General features: G+C 41.8%; 1 protein-coding gene and 1 long non-coding RNA gene across 3 annotated transcripts in view; one reads left to right on the forward strand and one right to left on the reverse strand.

Moving 5' to 3' along the window:
- LOC128577307 (uncharacterized) overlaps positions 1–14764 on the forward strand; it is a 96575-nt gene that overhangs the window by 75002 nt on the left and 6809 nt on the right. The gene's annotated exons all lie outside the window — the stretch shown is intronic.
- ANOS1 (anosmin 1) overlaps positions 1–14764 on the reverse strand; it is a 165023-nt gene that overhangs the window by 44922 nt on the left and 105337 nt on the right. For both annotated transcript variants that reach the window (XM_053579480.1, XM_053579481.1), the window contains exons 4-5: positions 13141–13363; positions 2584–2768 (exon numbers count right to left, since the gene is read on the reverse strand). In XM_053579480.1, the coding sequence (XP_053435455.1) occupies positions 2584–2768; positions 13141–13363 (408 nt within the window). The remainder of the gene's footprint in view (positions 1–2583; positions 2769–13140; positions 13364–14764) is intronic.

The following is a 14764-nucleotide window of genomic DNA, read 5'->3' on the forward strand; positions in this document are numbered from 1 at the left end:
CTAACTTACCAGCCAATGCAAGTCACCCTGTGTTTCCTCTGGACAGAAGGCTTGTCATGCCTGGTTATGAAGAGGGTAGTTAGGGATCAAGGCACCCTAATATTTCACCCCAAATAATTAAACATCTGTGGAAGTCAAAATCTTGTGACAGCTGGCCATGGTGGCTCATGCCTATAATCCCAGCCTTTGTGAAGCTGAGGCCATGAGTTTGAGACCAGTGTGAGCAACAGCAAGACCCTGTCTCTATGCAATATAAAAAACATATATCTGGGCGTGGGGGAAGGCACCTGTAATACCAGATACTCGGGAGACTGAGGTAGGACGACGGCTTGGGCCCAGAAGTTTGAGATGGCAAGGAGCTGTGATGATGCTAAAGCTTTCTAGCCAAGGTGAAAGAATGAGACACTTCTTCTCAAGAAAACAAAACAAAAAGTCTTATGACAAATTCTTGGGCTATTTTAAAATCTGGTGGCTAGATACAGCTTTCGAGGGATTTAACCAATAAAGAATATATATGTGTAGTAATCATCACATTACAGACAAGAAGATGGCATCACCTTGAGATTACAGACAGAAAAGGCCCCTGTAAGTTGCACATCAAATAGAATTCTGAAAGTTATGGAGAACAGCGCACACACTTAAAGAACACTAACGAGTCCTGGAGGTAAATCGTAATCCCAAGGCCCTTTAAACAAAATTGAGTAAATCACATGACATCCGTGAGGAACCAGTCCTGATTTTATAGAGGGAGATGAGTTAGTATATCTTTGCCCAATAAAATGCCCAAAGAAAAAGGATGCCTGGACAGTAGGCAGATTTAGCTGCCTCTGCGGCCACCATCCCAAGGTACCAAGTGCCTTTTACACGCTCATACTCTGCTCTCCACAATGTTTTAGGTTTTGTTCCCAGCGGCACATCTGAAAACCTTTGTCTTCAATTCCAGGGAATGAACGCCTACAGCCCATGGCTTCATCTACACCTGGTGCCAAACTCAGCTAGGCTGTGTGGAGGAGACTGGGGAAACAGGACTGAATTCAAACCCTTCCAAACGTCTCCCTTCTGCAACTGACAGAAAAGGGCTGTCACATTTAAAGTCATGTCCAAACAGAGCTAAGCATTTCTGAGATGAAAGGACTATGAACTTGTGAACTTGGCTCTCTATCAGACTTGGCAGAATTTGAGACAACACTTTCAACTGGCTTCACTATTTAGAGTTTTAGCTGGAAATTTAAAAAGCTTAAGGTCAGTATGACATCCATGCCATTTAGCAGACCAAGGGGCAAAGTAATCTGTGTGGCACTAACTGGCAAAAATAATAACTACAATTACGATAATTCAGGGGCTTTCCTCCTTCCAAACCAGAAGGGACAAGAGTGATGACCTCACTGTCAGTCACTTTCATAAATCTTTAAATAATTTGGAAAACTTACAAAGGAATCTGCAGCACCATTACTTATGAGAGCGTGCAATGGAAATCAAATGCAATTTTTGGCTGTTTCCTGAGTAACTTTATTTCATTGAAGCAAATTCTCTTTTATAAAATAGGTATAAAATATTAATACAACTGCTGACTTTATTTGACCAATTATCTTTTTCTAATTTAACATGTTTCTTTTGCATTAAATTTCTTATTTATTTGGGGAGTCTTTGTTTGATTTTAGTGTTTATTCCCTTTGAGACACCACTATTGCTTGTTCTTCCAAAACACCTAAATACTAAAATTTATTTTATATTTGCTGAAAAAAAAAATGAGAATGTAACCCTTGGAGAAAATGATCTGATCAATCCAGGGTGAGAATTTTCCCCTATAGACATGAATGTGGAGAAGGTTTTTTTAGTTGTTGAAAAGCATGAGGCTATTTCACACTGAGAATGTATTGGTTTTTATTTCCATGTGTTTTGGAGGTTCTCCCTTTCTCTCTCTCTCTGCAGCTGGTAGTCCACTTAACAGCTCTTAAAAAAGAAAGAAAATATTTTGCTTTTCTCATCAGCAAGACAGAGGAGGAGGAAGTGGTGTTGAGATAAAGTCGGGAGAACTACCATCCAGGTGGGGTATCGTTCTTCAGTTGACGGGGACGAAGGGGAAAGCACTTAGCAAAGATTTATGGGCTGTTGGCTGCTTCCCACCAAGTAGTTCTGAGATAAGACTCTTCCTCCATGCTACTAAAGTCCTTGGGTGCAGGAGAAACAGAAGAGACCTCATTTAGATTATTAAATATCAAATTAACCAGTCCCAGCGCTGCTGAGTTTCCCTTACTGTGTCAGGTTATGGAGTTTACCAATACCTGGGGCTGAGGGCAAGGTGGGTTTGGGAGAAAACAAATGTGAACAATCAGATTACAAAATTACTACTTTTCCATGTTTTTTTTTTTTTTTGAGGAAATTAAGGCAACAATCAGGTTTCTAGGTGTGTTGCTTTCTATCTACAGTCCTCATTCTCTTCAAGCAGGCAAGCAAGATACTAACTCCTTAAATTCTGTGATTAAATTCTGCTGTGGTCAAGCTATTTTGAGGCACAGCAAGTGAATTCTAGGTGTGTAGATGCTGCCTCAAGAGGGGAAAGGGAATCTTGGAAGTGCTCACCTGGGCCACTGTCTGCCAGGGGGTGGCGTCGTCCTCGCTGGGATGGATTCCGTAATTCCATCTTCTCTGCACCACGTAGATCACGGGCTCGATGGAAATATTGAACTTGGAGGACCACTTAATCTCCAGCTGTCCAGACTGCAGTTCTGTGAACCGTAACTCTTTTCTGGGCTTCAGGGGGACACCTGAAACAAAACCATGGTGATGAAAACCACCTGTCTGTGCCCAGGATTGAAGTAAAATCGGGGAACAAAATCTGTAGAGGCGACTCCCATCTGCTGACAACTCACATCCTTTTTCCTTCCATAAAAGTGGCCTCCCTGTGTGGCGTTTCACGTCTGAAGGCTTCTGACACTGAGAGTTCAGCTATTAGCCCCTTTGCTTTTAGGCTCACCTATTTTTTTGGGTTTTTTGGAAAGAAGGTCTATAATTGATACCTAATTCTGAAGGAGTGGTCTTCTCCGTCGTAATCTCTCTTTCATGGCCATGGTTCTGAATTAACCATGTTACCAGGCCGCTCCACTTGAGGTCAACATGGAATTCACACTAGCTGATAGTTATACAGGATTTCAGGTCCTTTCCCCGTTTTGAACGCGCTCTGCTACTGTGGCATATTCTAAGGTCATTACAACGTGGCTTCTAGGGTGACGTTCTTTCTACCACAGTGAGTTTTCCATTTAGGGAAGAAATTGCAAAGCTAAATCTTGTCATGTGGTGAAACCTCACAAGAGCCATTTCCAAAGCATAAGTCTCTCAGGTTCTCCTGTGCATTGCTTGGGTGCTGCCGTATACATTTCAGGGTTGAAAATGGAAAAATGATGAATTCGTCATGTTTGGCTTTGGCACAAGTGAGTTGTTTCAAAAGTTCCTCCCAGGTGTCTCATTTTAAAGTAGTGAATCATTCTGATTTCTCATAAGTTGTCTGGTGATGGAAGGATTTAAGAACCACAATTCAAAGGAGTAGCCATTATAGAAAGGAGATTTTAAAACAGATTTATAATACTAATAAGATATGTAAAACTAACTAAGTACAATCTATGAGGCTGTAATATTGAACATCATCAATACAAAGAATGCATCACCATTAATATCAATTTCTGTGGAGAATGGGCATTTGCCTAGAGCAGAAGTTCTCAACCTTCCTAATGCCATGACCCTTTAATACAGTTCCTCACGTTGTGGTGACCCCCAACCATAAAATTATTTTTGTTGCTACTTCATAACTGTAATTTTTCCTACCACAGAAGCTTGTTTAAAAATGGAATCTCAAAGAGCAGTGGTTCTCAACCTGTGGGTCGCAACCCCTTTGGGGGTCGAACAACCCTTTTGCAGGGGTCACCTAACTACATCCTGCATATCAGATATTTACATTACAATTCATAACAGTAGCAAAATTACAGTTATGAAGTAGCAACGAAAATAATTTTATGGCTGGGAGTCACCACATCATGAGGAATTGCATTAAAGGGTCGTGGCATTAGGAAGGTTGAGAACCACTGGCTTAGAGCATTGTCAAGTCATTTGAAAGGCCAGTCCAGAATGCTCCCTTTCTTTTTCCATTTCTTAGGTTTAAACAGAGAAACTGAAAAAATCTACAGACACAAAATGTAAATAAGATTTCATGCACATTAGTGATTCAGGTGACTTTCATTTCATTTTGACCTGAATTCATGCTAAGTCTTATTTAGGAAAATTTTTAAGTTCTCATTTAAGTGGATGGGGGTGGATAATTCAAAAATAATTTATATGTGGTCAAAAGTCATTGATATTTTAAGAAAGCATTTTCTAGGCAGTCCATTTACCATACCTACTGCATTCTGCATTTTGATTGGCTGGTGAGTTGTGCATTCTGCATTTTGATTGGCTGGTGAGTTGTGCATTCTGCATTTTGATTGGCTGGTGGGTTGTGCAGTCTGCATTTTGATTTGCTGGGGAGTTGTGGCTGTATCTTACCCTTTAGTTTACCCTAAATTTATCTCACCTAATTCTTACTGGGACTTTGTGAAGTGGGTGAAGGGTCAGTCATCTACATGTTCAAGTGAGTCTAAGGAAGATTGAGTAAGTTGCCAAAGCTGTGAGCTGACTTCTGCTTTCTCTCTGAATTCTCTGCCTCTTTCTACATTTTAAATTAGGAAAAGCCGTTTTGAATGGCAGAGAAAAGAGGTGCTTTCAGATGCATGTGCAAAAAAACCCTTGGACGTTCCTCTCCTAATGTCAACTTTCCTGACTAACTTAGAACTTGGCTGACTCAGTCATTAGCTCGTGCTTTGCCATGACATGAATCTCTTTCACGCTTGTATCATAAATTTTCTTCTCTGTAACCTTACACAATGGGGGTATGTTTACTTGGACAGCTAGAATATTTCTGCTGAGAAACGATTTTGCAATCTGTTCCCAATCCCTGCCTAAGCTGCAGGCCACCCTTTCTCCTCCCTGCTGAATATCTCTGCACAAATCCCATCTCAAATGCCTCTCCTACTCCCGTGCTATCTATCCTCATGACAACTCCATTCTTTAGGATCTCCAAGCAATCTTAGAACCTTTTCTGGTTTGTTCTTGCACCTACCAACATCTGGTCATTTATGGCACAGTACATTTTTAGGAATTACTGCATTCTCTGCAGGGTGACCACCTGTGTTCCTTCCCTCCTGACCCACCGCCCTACACCTCTGCCTCCTTTTCAAATTCTCTCGTCTTTGCACTGGGTGGGTATTTTTCTAAAGTAGAAGCAAGATTCTCTCTTTCAGCTCCTCAAAGTCATTAATTGCATTCCCCTCTCTACAGGATGAAGGGGAACGTGGGTGTCCCCTTCAAGGTGTCTGTCTCCGCACAGGCTACCGTTTATCTTTCAGTTTCTCTCCTGGCGCACCACACACTGTCGTCACAGAGGCTGTGACAGCACCGGCTTTCCTGGAAACACCCTGCCCAGGCACTTCATGCTACACCGCCTGATGCTGGCTTGTTCTTTTTTCCCTCCGAAATGTCTTGCCTCCTCCTTCCTGACCTCAGAAGCTTGGATACTTCCAGGCTCAGAGCAAACAGCAGCCCTCGTGACACTTTCCCTAAATTTCCCAGTTGGAAACAAAGCCTTTATTCTTCTGCCCTCTTCAGTGTTGCACCTGTAACTATCAAGACATGCCTTTAACTGCCTCTGACCTCATTTAATGATGTCCGCCTTCCCACTAACCCCCAGCTCCCAGAGGTCTAAACCCACGTCTCCGCTGCCACACTCACGATGTCCCGGAAGAGAATGTTCTGTAATAGCAAATGTTCAATCTATATTTGCGGAAAGAGTAACCTAACCCACCTTCTTATTCCGCACCCAAGAAAGCATCTGGGCCAATAAGAAAACACAGGAACTTTTATGCAAACTTTGAGGCAACCATAAACCTCTCTGCTTGAAAGTCACTTAGGGAGGAAAGAAAACCTGACAGGTATTGCACGCCGCCTTCTTAATCAGATATGCTTTCAAGAAACTCAGACTCCTGTTTTCTCTCATGTCCACATTTACTCATACTACCTTTAAAAAGGTAACTACTCAAAATAAAACGATATTAATTTTTTCCCCAGAAAGAACACTTTTATAGCACTGAGCCCAGAACTTTTCTGGGCAAGGACCATTTTCTGATAGGATGGAAACCCTAAAGTGAATGGATGATTGGTTTTAATACAGAAGTCACTCTTTGCTTCTTTGTTCAAGAAAAAAGACAACAAAATTTTTCCAGAGGGATGAAAAACCAGTCTCTCGACCAAACGATCTCTTTGCACTGTTCCTGCACTGAAGGTGCCCAGGCAGGGGCTAGACCAGTAAGCAGCTCTGCGGAGAGGTCAGGAGGATTCAGGAAGAGAGAGCAGTCTCTGAGGGGCACGTCACCGTTCACTTGATTTTTTCGCACACGGTAAGGAGACGACCGCTCTTCACACTCACACAGCACAATCCCCCAAACTTCCAAAGCCGCCCTTCTCCTGGGCCTCCCCATCGAGGTCCTGCAGGGTAGACACTGTGGCGCTGAGGCAACCTGGACTCCCGGGAGCAAATCCAAGCAGGCGAGTCCTCTTATTATGAGGTTTTCATGTGGAGGGTCATCCAAGTACCAGCAGCCTTGATGGGACAGAATGAACAGGGGGGTGCCGTCAGTTTTTCTTCATTTAAAAATCTCTTCAATTATGATGTACCATGATCCTGAAATTTGCATCTTGAGAAAGGGCCCATCTGCTTTGCATTAGGGTCAGCTGCCTCCCTTGATTGGCAGGAACGCGGGCCTCCTCTGTAATCGTGCGCAGGTGAGCTTAGCCATCCTCACCTCTGCCCGCGCTGCCTGTGCACACGGCCCTCGGTGCTCACAGGCATCCCCACTGCACAACCAGCTGTGCAAGCCGGACCTCTTCTCAATGTGTCTTCAATGATGTGAATGATTTGGTTTTTCTCTTTTCAAATTAGTTCTGAACGAATGAGTCATCTGAAACCTAAACGAGTCTGTTGCAAATTTTAAAATGTTGTCCTAAGGCACCCTACAATATGTGACAATGGAGGTCCATTTTATTTTACTTTTTTTTAATGCACAAAAGTATTCTGGTGAAATCAAAAGAACAGAAACACAGTGCTTTCAATAATGTTAAATATTACCAATAGAAAAACAAATGAGTATAGAGAACTCAAATTAATTCACATGAAAAAAGTCAACAATCCCATATATCAATGGGCAAGAGACATGAATAGAACCGTCTCTAAAGATGACAGATGAATGGCCAACAAACATGAAAAAATGTTCATCATCTCTATATATTAAAGAAATGCAAATCAAAACAACCCTGAGATATCATCTTACCCCAGTGAGAATGGCCCACATCACAAAATCTCAAAACTGCAGATGCTGGCGTGGATGTGGAGAGAAGGGAACACTTTTACACTGCTGGTGGGACTGCAAACTAGTACAACCTTTCTGGAAGGAAGTATGGAGAAACCTCAAAGCACTCAAGCTAGACCTCCCATTTGATCCTGCAATCCCATTACTGGGCATCTACCCAGAAGGAAAAAAATCCTTTTATCATAAGGACACTTGTACTAGACTGTTTATTACAGCTCAATTTACAATCACCAAAATGTGGAAACAGCCTAAATGCCCACCAACCCAGGAATGGATTACCAAGCTGTGGTATATGTACACCATGGAATACTATTCAGCTATTAAAAAAAATGGAGACTTTATATCCTTCGTATTAACCTGGATGGAAGTGGAAGACATTATTCTTAGTAAAGCATCACAAGAATGGAGAAGCATGAATCCTATGTACTCCATTTTGATATGAGGACAATTAATGACAATTAAGGTTATGGGGGGGAAGCAGAAAGAGGGACGGAGGGAGGAGGGTGGGGCCTTGGTGTGTGTCACACTTTATGGGGGCAAGACATGATTGCAAGAGGGACTTTACCTAACAATTGCAATCAGTGTAACCTGGCTTATTGTACCCTCAATGAATCCCCAACAATAAAAAAAAAAAAAAAAGAAAAACGAAGGAGGATAAGCAATCAGCAGTTGCATACTTATTGTGAGATTTTATTATTAGTGTAAAGTTTTTTTCCCTCATGAGTCCAAATGATATAAAAACATAGCAAGATACACTGTCTCAGCGGTTCAATAATTAACCACTACTTAATATCACCCAGAAAGATAATCAGATAATCTAGGAATCTGTATTTACATCACATTAAGGCATTGGTCCACTGGAAGTTTGTGATAAGTCCTATCAGTCCATCTCCAGAGGCCTGAAGTTTAAATACCGGGAGGCCACAAAGTTCATGTGCAATTTTCAATTGCATACTATTGTATTTATTTATTTATTTATTTTTATGTAGTGGCCTTGATTTTTATTTTTCTTTACCTAGTAGTCTACAGATTCTAAAATTTAATCCATTGATTTAACTTTTTAAATAAACAGCACCGGTCTTGCCCACTGATAGCATTAAAATTTGATTTTTCTCAGTTCTTAGTTCACAAGTTTATTATGAAAAACACTGCAGTGCTCTTGAAGATGTGCCAAATTGCATACTATTTTAAATTGCACATGAACTGTGCGGCTTCCCTGTACTTTATGTATCAATTGTGGCAACATTAAATCAACTCCATTAGCACATATTTTGGAAGAGAGACAAATTGACACACAATTAATTCTTGGGTTAGCCATGACAGAGGGAAACTATAGAAACCTGAGGGCCAGAATCTTTAGTCTGAATCTTTAGCTTTGTAAAACTTTCCATGTGTTCACCTTCACTCCTCAAACCAATTGCCAACTGTCAGAAGCCAAGGGAAGCAGAGAGACTGTCAGTAAAATAGTAAAACACGTCACCTTCTGGAGAAAAGACTGCTCTCCAAAGCCATAAAATAGAATTAATACAGGAAAGAGAAGGAAGAGCCTCAAAAATGCAACGATTTGTGTTCTACCTGGATAAGAGAAGCTTCTCAAACTTTCCCCAGCTACATTACGGCTTGCATTTCATACAACTGGCACCAGCAGCCAGCCCCACTCATCTTTACATTTTCATTACTTCTACTGTGCTGTTCATAATTTTATTTAAAAAGTAAAAGAAGAGATGTATGTCATTTGTTTTAAAGGATAGCACTAGTCCCCTAAAGTTAACTCCCAAGCATCTGCTAAGGACGGTTCTAACAGCATAACCCAGATTCCATGCTCAAATATAAAAAGCGGATTTTGTTGATTACATTTCAGCACACCTATTGTTCTAAAAAACTCAAGGTTCCAGTATGTAAAGCTTCTGAAATAATATTAGTACCTCCCTCTTCCCTTCCCTTCCACATAGAAAGGATGTACGTGCGTCTATGTTTTAAATGAACCCAGTAAGTTAAGTGAAAAAAGTGCAGGGGTTGGCACATATCAACTTATTTTAAAAGTTAAGAAAATGATTTGCCCACTTAAGGGAGCACTGTGTTCAGGGTAACCTCGGTAATGAGCTCCCGGACCTTGGGGTGGTGGTTGTCAGGTTGACCTTCACACTCTAATGCCTCATTTGGGTCATAGCAAACACTAGGCACTCCATAAATGTTCATTCAACTGAAACAGATCAGTACTTTTCCATCCAAGTGACATCAGCTCCTTTTAAAATTAAACTGGGGAAAACATTAAGAAAATGCTTTTTAGAATTTTCAACCAGCAACTGCCTGGGCAGGAACACTTAGTAAACGGCCATGAACGACAAGCTCGTGAGGGACTGACAGTTTCTGATAGAATTTGGTTCTCCAAAACATGCATGCTGCATCTAACTTAAATACTTCAGTCTGCAATGTCACTGAATTAAGTTCAATGAAGAACAATCCCACGTAAATCATTAGCCTAAAACGGCTGGAAAACCAGTCATTTTATCAGATTAAAGGTATTCTGTTTTGACATGTCTTTTATTTGGCGCATCATATAACACAGTGATGCCCAGTGAGTTTTTTGGCTGGAGTCCTACACAGTCAAAATAAAAATGGCAGGAGAGCTGGGCCAGGAGGGAGCAGGTGTTAAGACAACGGCCTGAAACCTCAGTTTCCGCAGCGCTGAACCGAGAACAGAAATGAAGAATCCCAGCTGGCCGTGGCCAGAACCCAACCTAAGGAAGAGGGCCGCACAGACACAGCAGAGTGCAGAGAGGGAAGCAAGCTCGCTTCACACTGCCTTGTGCTGAGCAGTTAGCAGGAAGCTTGAGGGTGGGAAAGCCAGTGAGCAAGACTGCCGAGGTTGGTTTGTGTGTCAGGAGAGACGGTTCTCCTGGGGACCTCTCTCCTCTTCTGAGCAAGCAAGGGCTTCTGGCTGGGACAATAGGGTCTCCACACAGAGAACCAGCTACGATGTCTTGAAAGGCTTGCAACAGCCTCTGACCCTTCTTTTAACACACACTTACTTATTCCTATTGGTACTGCCAAACATTTCCAGGCCGTGGAAACCGGCCTTCCCCCAGGGGCTGCTGAAGACAGCAAAAGAAAAACACCTACCTGTGCATACAAAGGGGCAGGGGACAAAAAAAACGCACACACAGTTTAAGAAAGGATGAAACTGTATTAAAATTGTAATAACACATGCCGATCACAAGAGATGAATACCAGTCACCTTGAGCACCTCTCGTAATTGCCAAAGTCAATTGTGACTTCAGTATTATAAATTCAATGCAGTTATTTCCTTTCTGAAAATGTGTACACAATTTTTTTGGCATCCTCTATACATATCTTTTTCAAAATAACAATCTTACTGTGGTCATCATACAAAAGTCATTCTCAGGTTAACAGGGTCTGTCTATTCCATTTCTAGTTAGTTCTCCATTAATCCCCCAAATGAGTGGAGACTCCTCCAAAGTTCAAGAGCTACTTTGTGAGAGAAGGAGCAACTCAACTTTCATATATAGTGAGCCCTGGGTTCACAATGCAGGGCTCTTTTCATAATTAATCATTTATTCTGACCCTCCCTATGACATCCCCCCTTGTACTCGGTGAAATGGGAATATTTGAATTTCATACACACTATTCAATATTTTTATAAAATAGGCATATTCCAATTTATGTTATCTTTTAAAAATGTCCCACTTTTAAAATACTGTAGGTTTTACCAATGCATTTAAAACAATCATTCCAAAAGCATCCTATTTTTATGTGACTGCTAGTAATAAACAGCATATGATCTGCGATAATAAATAAGGTTTCATGATGACAGATGCTTTAGAAATTAGAAGGTTTTAAGCTTTGCAAAAGTTATTTGGTGTGGTTTATAATAAGGGGTATGAAAGTAATAAAACATTCAAATAATGTAGCCTAATATTAGTTTATACCCTAATATTAATCTGAAATAAAAGAAAAGTTTTTTGCGTGGGCAGCACCTGTGGCTCAGTGGGTAGGGCACCAGCCCCATATACCAACAGTGATGGGTTCGAACCTGGCCCCAGCTAAACTGCAAAGGAAAATAGCCGGGAGTTGGGGTGGGCACCTATAGTTCCAGCTATTGGGGAGGCTGAGGCAAGAGAATCGCCTAACCCCAGGAGTTGGAGGTTGCTGTGAGCTGTGATGCCACGGCACTCTACCAAGGGCAATAAAAGGAGGGAGGAGGAAAGAAAGAAAAGAAAGAAAAAGTTTTTGCTCATCCATTAAACTCAAAAAAATAATAAAACATTAATTCTATTAAGAAAACGTCACTCGGTACAAAGGGGAAAACTACAATTATTTGGAATCTGAGACAGGGTACGCAGGTTATGTTTCTAAGAATCCAGTAAAAACAGAAAACTGGATGGATTACAGAGATTTCAGACTATTTTTCAGGAGGAGCTAAAGCAAAAAAAAAAAAAAAAAGCAATTGGGCAGCTCCTGTGGCTCTGAGTAGGGCACCGGCCCCATACACTGAGGGTGGTGGTTCCACCCGGCCAAACTGCAATGAAAAGCAGCCAGGCGTTGTAGTGGGCGCCTGTAGTCCCAGCTACCGGGTAGGCTGAGGCAAGAGAATCGCCTAAGCCCAAGAGCTGGAGGTTGCCGTGAGCTGTGACGCCACAGAACTCTACGGAGGATGACAGAGTGAGACTCTGTCTCTAAAAAAAAAAAAAAAAAAAAAGGCAGTCACCTAACTTCTGGGAGATGTGAATTGTTACACAGACAGGAGAAAAGATGAACTGAAAATAGCCAGTAGAGAATTCAAAACTGGTGTTGGTGGTAAATTCTGCTTTCTACATAGTGAACAAAAAAATAAAAAATCAGTATCAAGAAATAATATATACTTTGCGCACACGTGTATGTGTGTATGTGTGTGAGAGAAAGAGAGAAAAAGAGAACGGGAAGGGAAGACAGCTACTCTGCCAACTGATAGTTTGTACTTTACTTTCCAGACTCCCGAAAATTAACTCAATGCTGTGTATCACAGTTTACTCAGATGGGATCTCACACTCCACATGTTTATCAGGTTGTAAGAGAACTTAGTCACATTAAAGGAAAAAAGCAAGTAGCACTTAGTATCAAGGAGTGAAGTGCTCTAGAAATCACTTTCAAATGTAAACCATTACATCTGCTGAACGGTTTGGTAAGTTGAATCCCCTTCTTTTGGAAGGGTGCAAATCCTCTGTGTACAATCCCAGGATACGAATCAAAATATTTAAAGTCTATACAATGACACTTCTGTTCTTGGATTATGCCAACAGTAAAAAACACATTAGGGCATATTATGCACTTCTCAAGTGTACCCCACCCCAGCCTATTTTCCAAGGATTTACATCTATTTATTCCAATGTCCCCAGTAGAATTTAATGGATTTATTTTTACTGGAAAAAAATACAAAAAAATTCCTGAATCACTGCTGTCCTCCATATATTAAATCAAAAATAATGAAAGTGAATGACTTATTCTGCCCTCATTCGAGTTTATTTTGGCTGATCTCTGTGGTCACTGAATATTTTGAGATGTTTGCATATGGCATCAAGGAAATTTTCTTTAGGTTCTGCCTTTGCTGGGGCTTTTCACAGGCCTTCTCTGGACACAGAGACTCCCGCTGAGATGCAGCTATCATCACAGGCTTGGCTGCTGCCCTTACCTTTGTACAGAGTCTTGGGAACTTGGCAGGTGTGCCCACACCCATTGGAACAACACTTCTTCACCCCAGAACACTCATTGTCAACTTCGCAGCTTTCCACGCAGGCGGCTGCAAACCCACTGGCTTTCTCAGGAGCCGGGCAGTCCCCCTGCTTCACCAGGAGGACATACTTAAGGAACTCACAGCTGGTCAAGCACTCATAGTTCTTCTTGGGGAAGAGCGGCTAAGAGAGAGAAGAATCAGAAAAAATTACTCCATTAATGACACGTGAAGTCTGATGTCCAAGACATCAGAAAAGAAGTTCAATGTTTTTATACCATCAAAATTTCCCTTCAATGTTTAACAGATATATTTGCTTTCTTTTCCCCCACCAAAGTGACATTTCATGCTGAAGTTCCACAAGAATATGACCTAGGAGGGATAATTTTTTTATTGTGTGAGACAGACACACACCACTACACAAAGCACATTCACACAACATTCTGTTCTACCACAGTGCAAAACCAGTTGTCAAAAAACTGATCATACATTGATGTACACAGCTATGATTTAATTTTAAAAAATGAAATAAAACAAATATTCACAAAACACATTAAGTACAACTTGAGGGCCCCTTTCGGACTGTACACATTACATATATTTCCATTTACTAAGAAATCATTCTTTTTAATTTTTTTCAAATAACATAAAAACAAATCAAAATAGTTTAACAGAAACTGAGTAAAACTTGACAGTCCTTACAGTGGTAACTCTTATTGAGAGTCCCCCACAAACTTGGCTAAGCTTGCTGATTGAACATAGTTCTGTACCATCCAGTTTTTAGATTTAATATGGCATTGCCAGTGAATCACACAGTAAGACAATGTGAATCTTCTTTAAAAGTCCACAGACCCACGTGTGATCTGCGGAACAGGCTCTGAATAGCACCTTGCCCAGGGCACTTTTGCGGAGCCCAGAATCCGTCAACCTTCCAGAGAAGGGGAGTGCTTGTCTGATAAGAGGACCATATTGCTGAGGAAGCACAGTAATGTGAAAGGACCTCTCAAACGCATCTATTTCCCCGGGAAAAATGGTTCAGGATGGCACTGGGTCGCCTCTAAGACGTGCGCTACAGTCAGAACACCATGGCTCTTTTCTGCCACTGCAAAGAGAAGGTGCCGGGGCTTGGAAAAGCTGCCCCTCCCAGGGCAAGAAACTGGAAGTTGCTGTTTGAGCTTGGCCCTCTGTTCCCTCAGGAAGGACAACAGCCTAGACAGCCACAGTGGGCCTGAGGTCCAGCCCAAACCCTGCTGGCCACCCTCTCCCTGCCTCGTGGAAGGCAGCTGGAAAGACCGCAGCCCCCATAGCCTGACCTTGACATTTAGGGTAGAGGGTTTCCAGGAAAGCTACCCTAACCCTAAATCCACTTTTACCTGAAATACACTTTCCAGGTTAAATTTTCCTCCCTTCCTTTCCCCCGAGGGATGGTCATGTCATCGTGAGTGGAATCAAAAGAGTTTTGTGCCCTTGTGCACCCAGGCTTGTAAGGCGTGGGGCTGGCACCCCCCACTCTCCCTTACTAGCTGGTGTGGGTGATGCCACCTCCGTGGGGAATGGCAGGGCCGCAAGAAAGGAAGGGAAGTGG

The sequence above is a fragment of the Nycticebus coucang genome, chromosome X (genome assembly GCF_027406575.1).
Source record: "Nycticebus coucang isolate mNycCou1 chromosome X, mNycCou1.pri, whole genome shotgun sequence".
Lineage (NCBI taxonomy): Eukaryota > Metazoa > Chordata > Mammalia > Primates > Lorisidae > Nycticebus > Nycticebus coucang.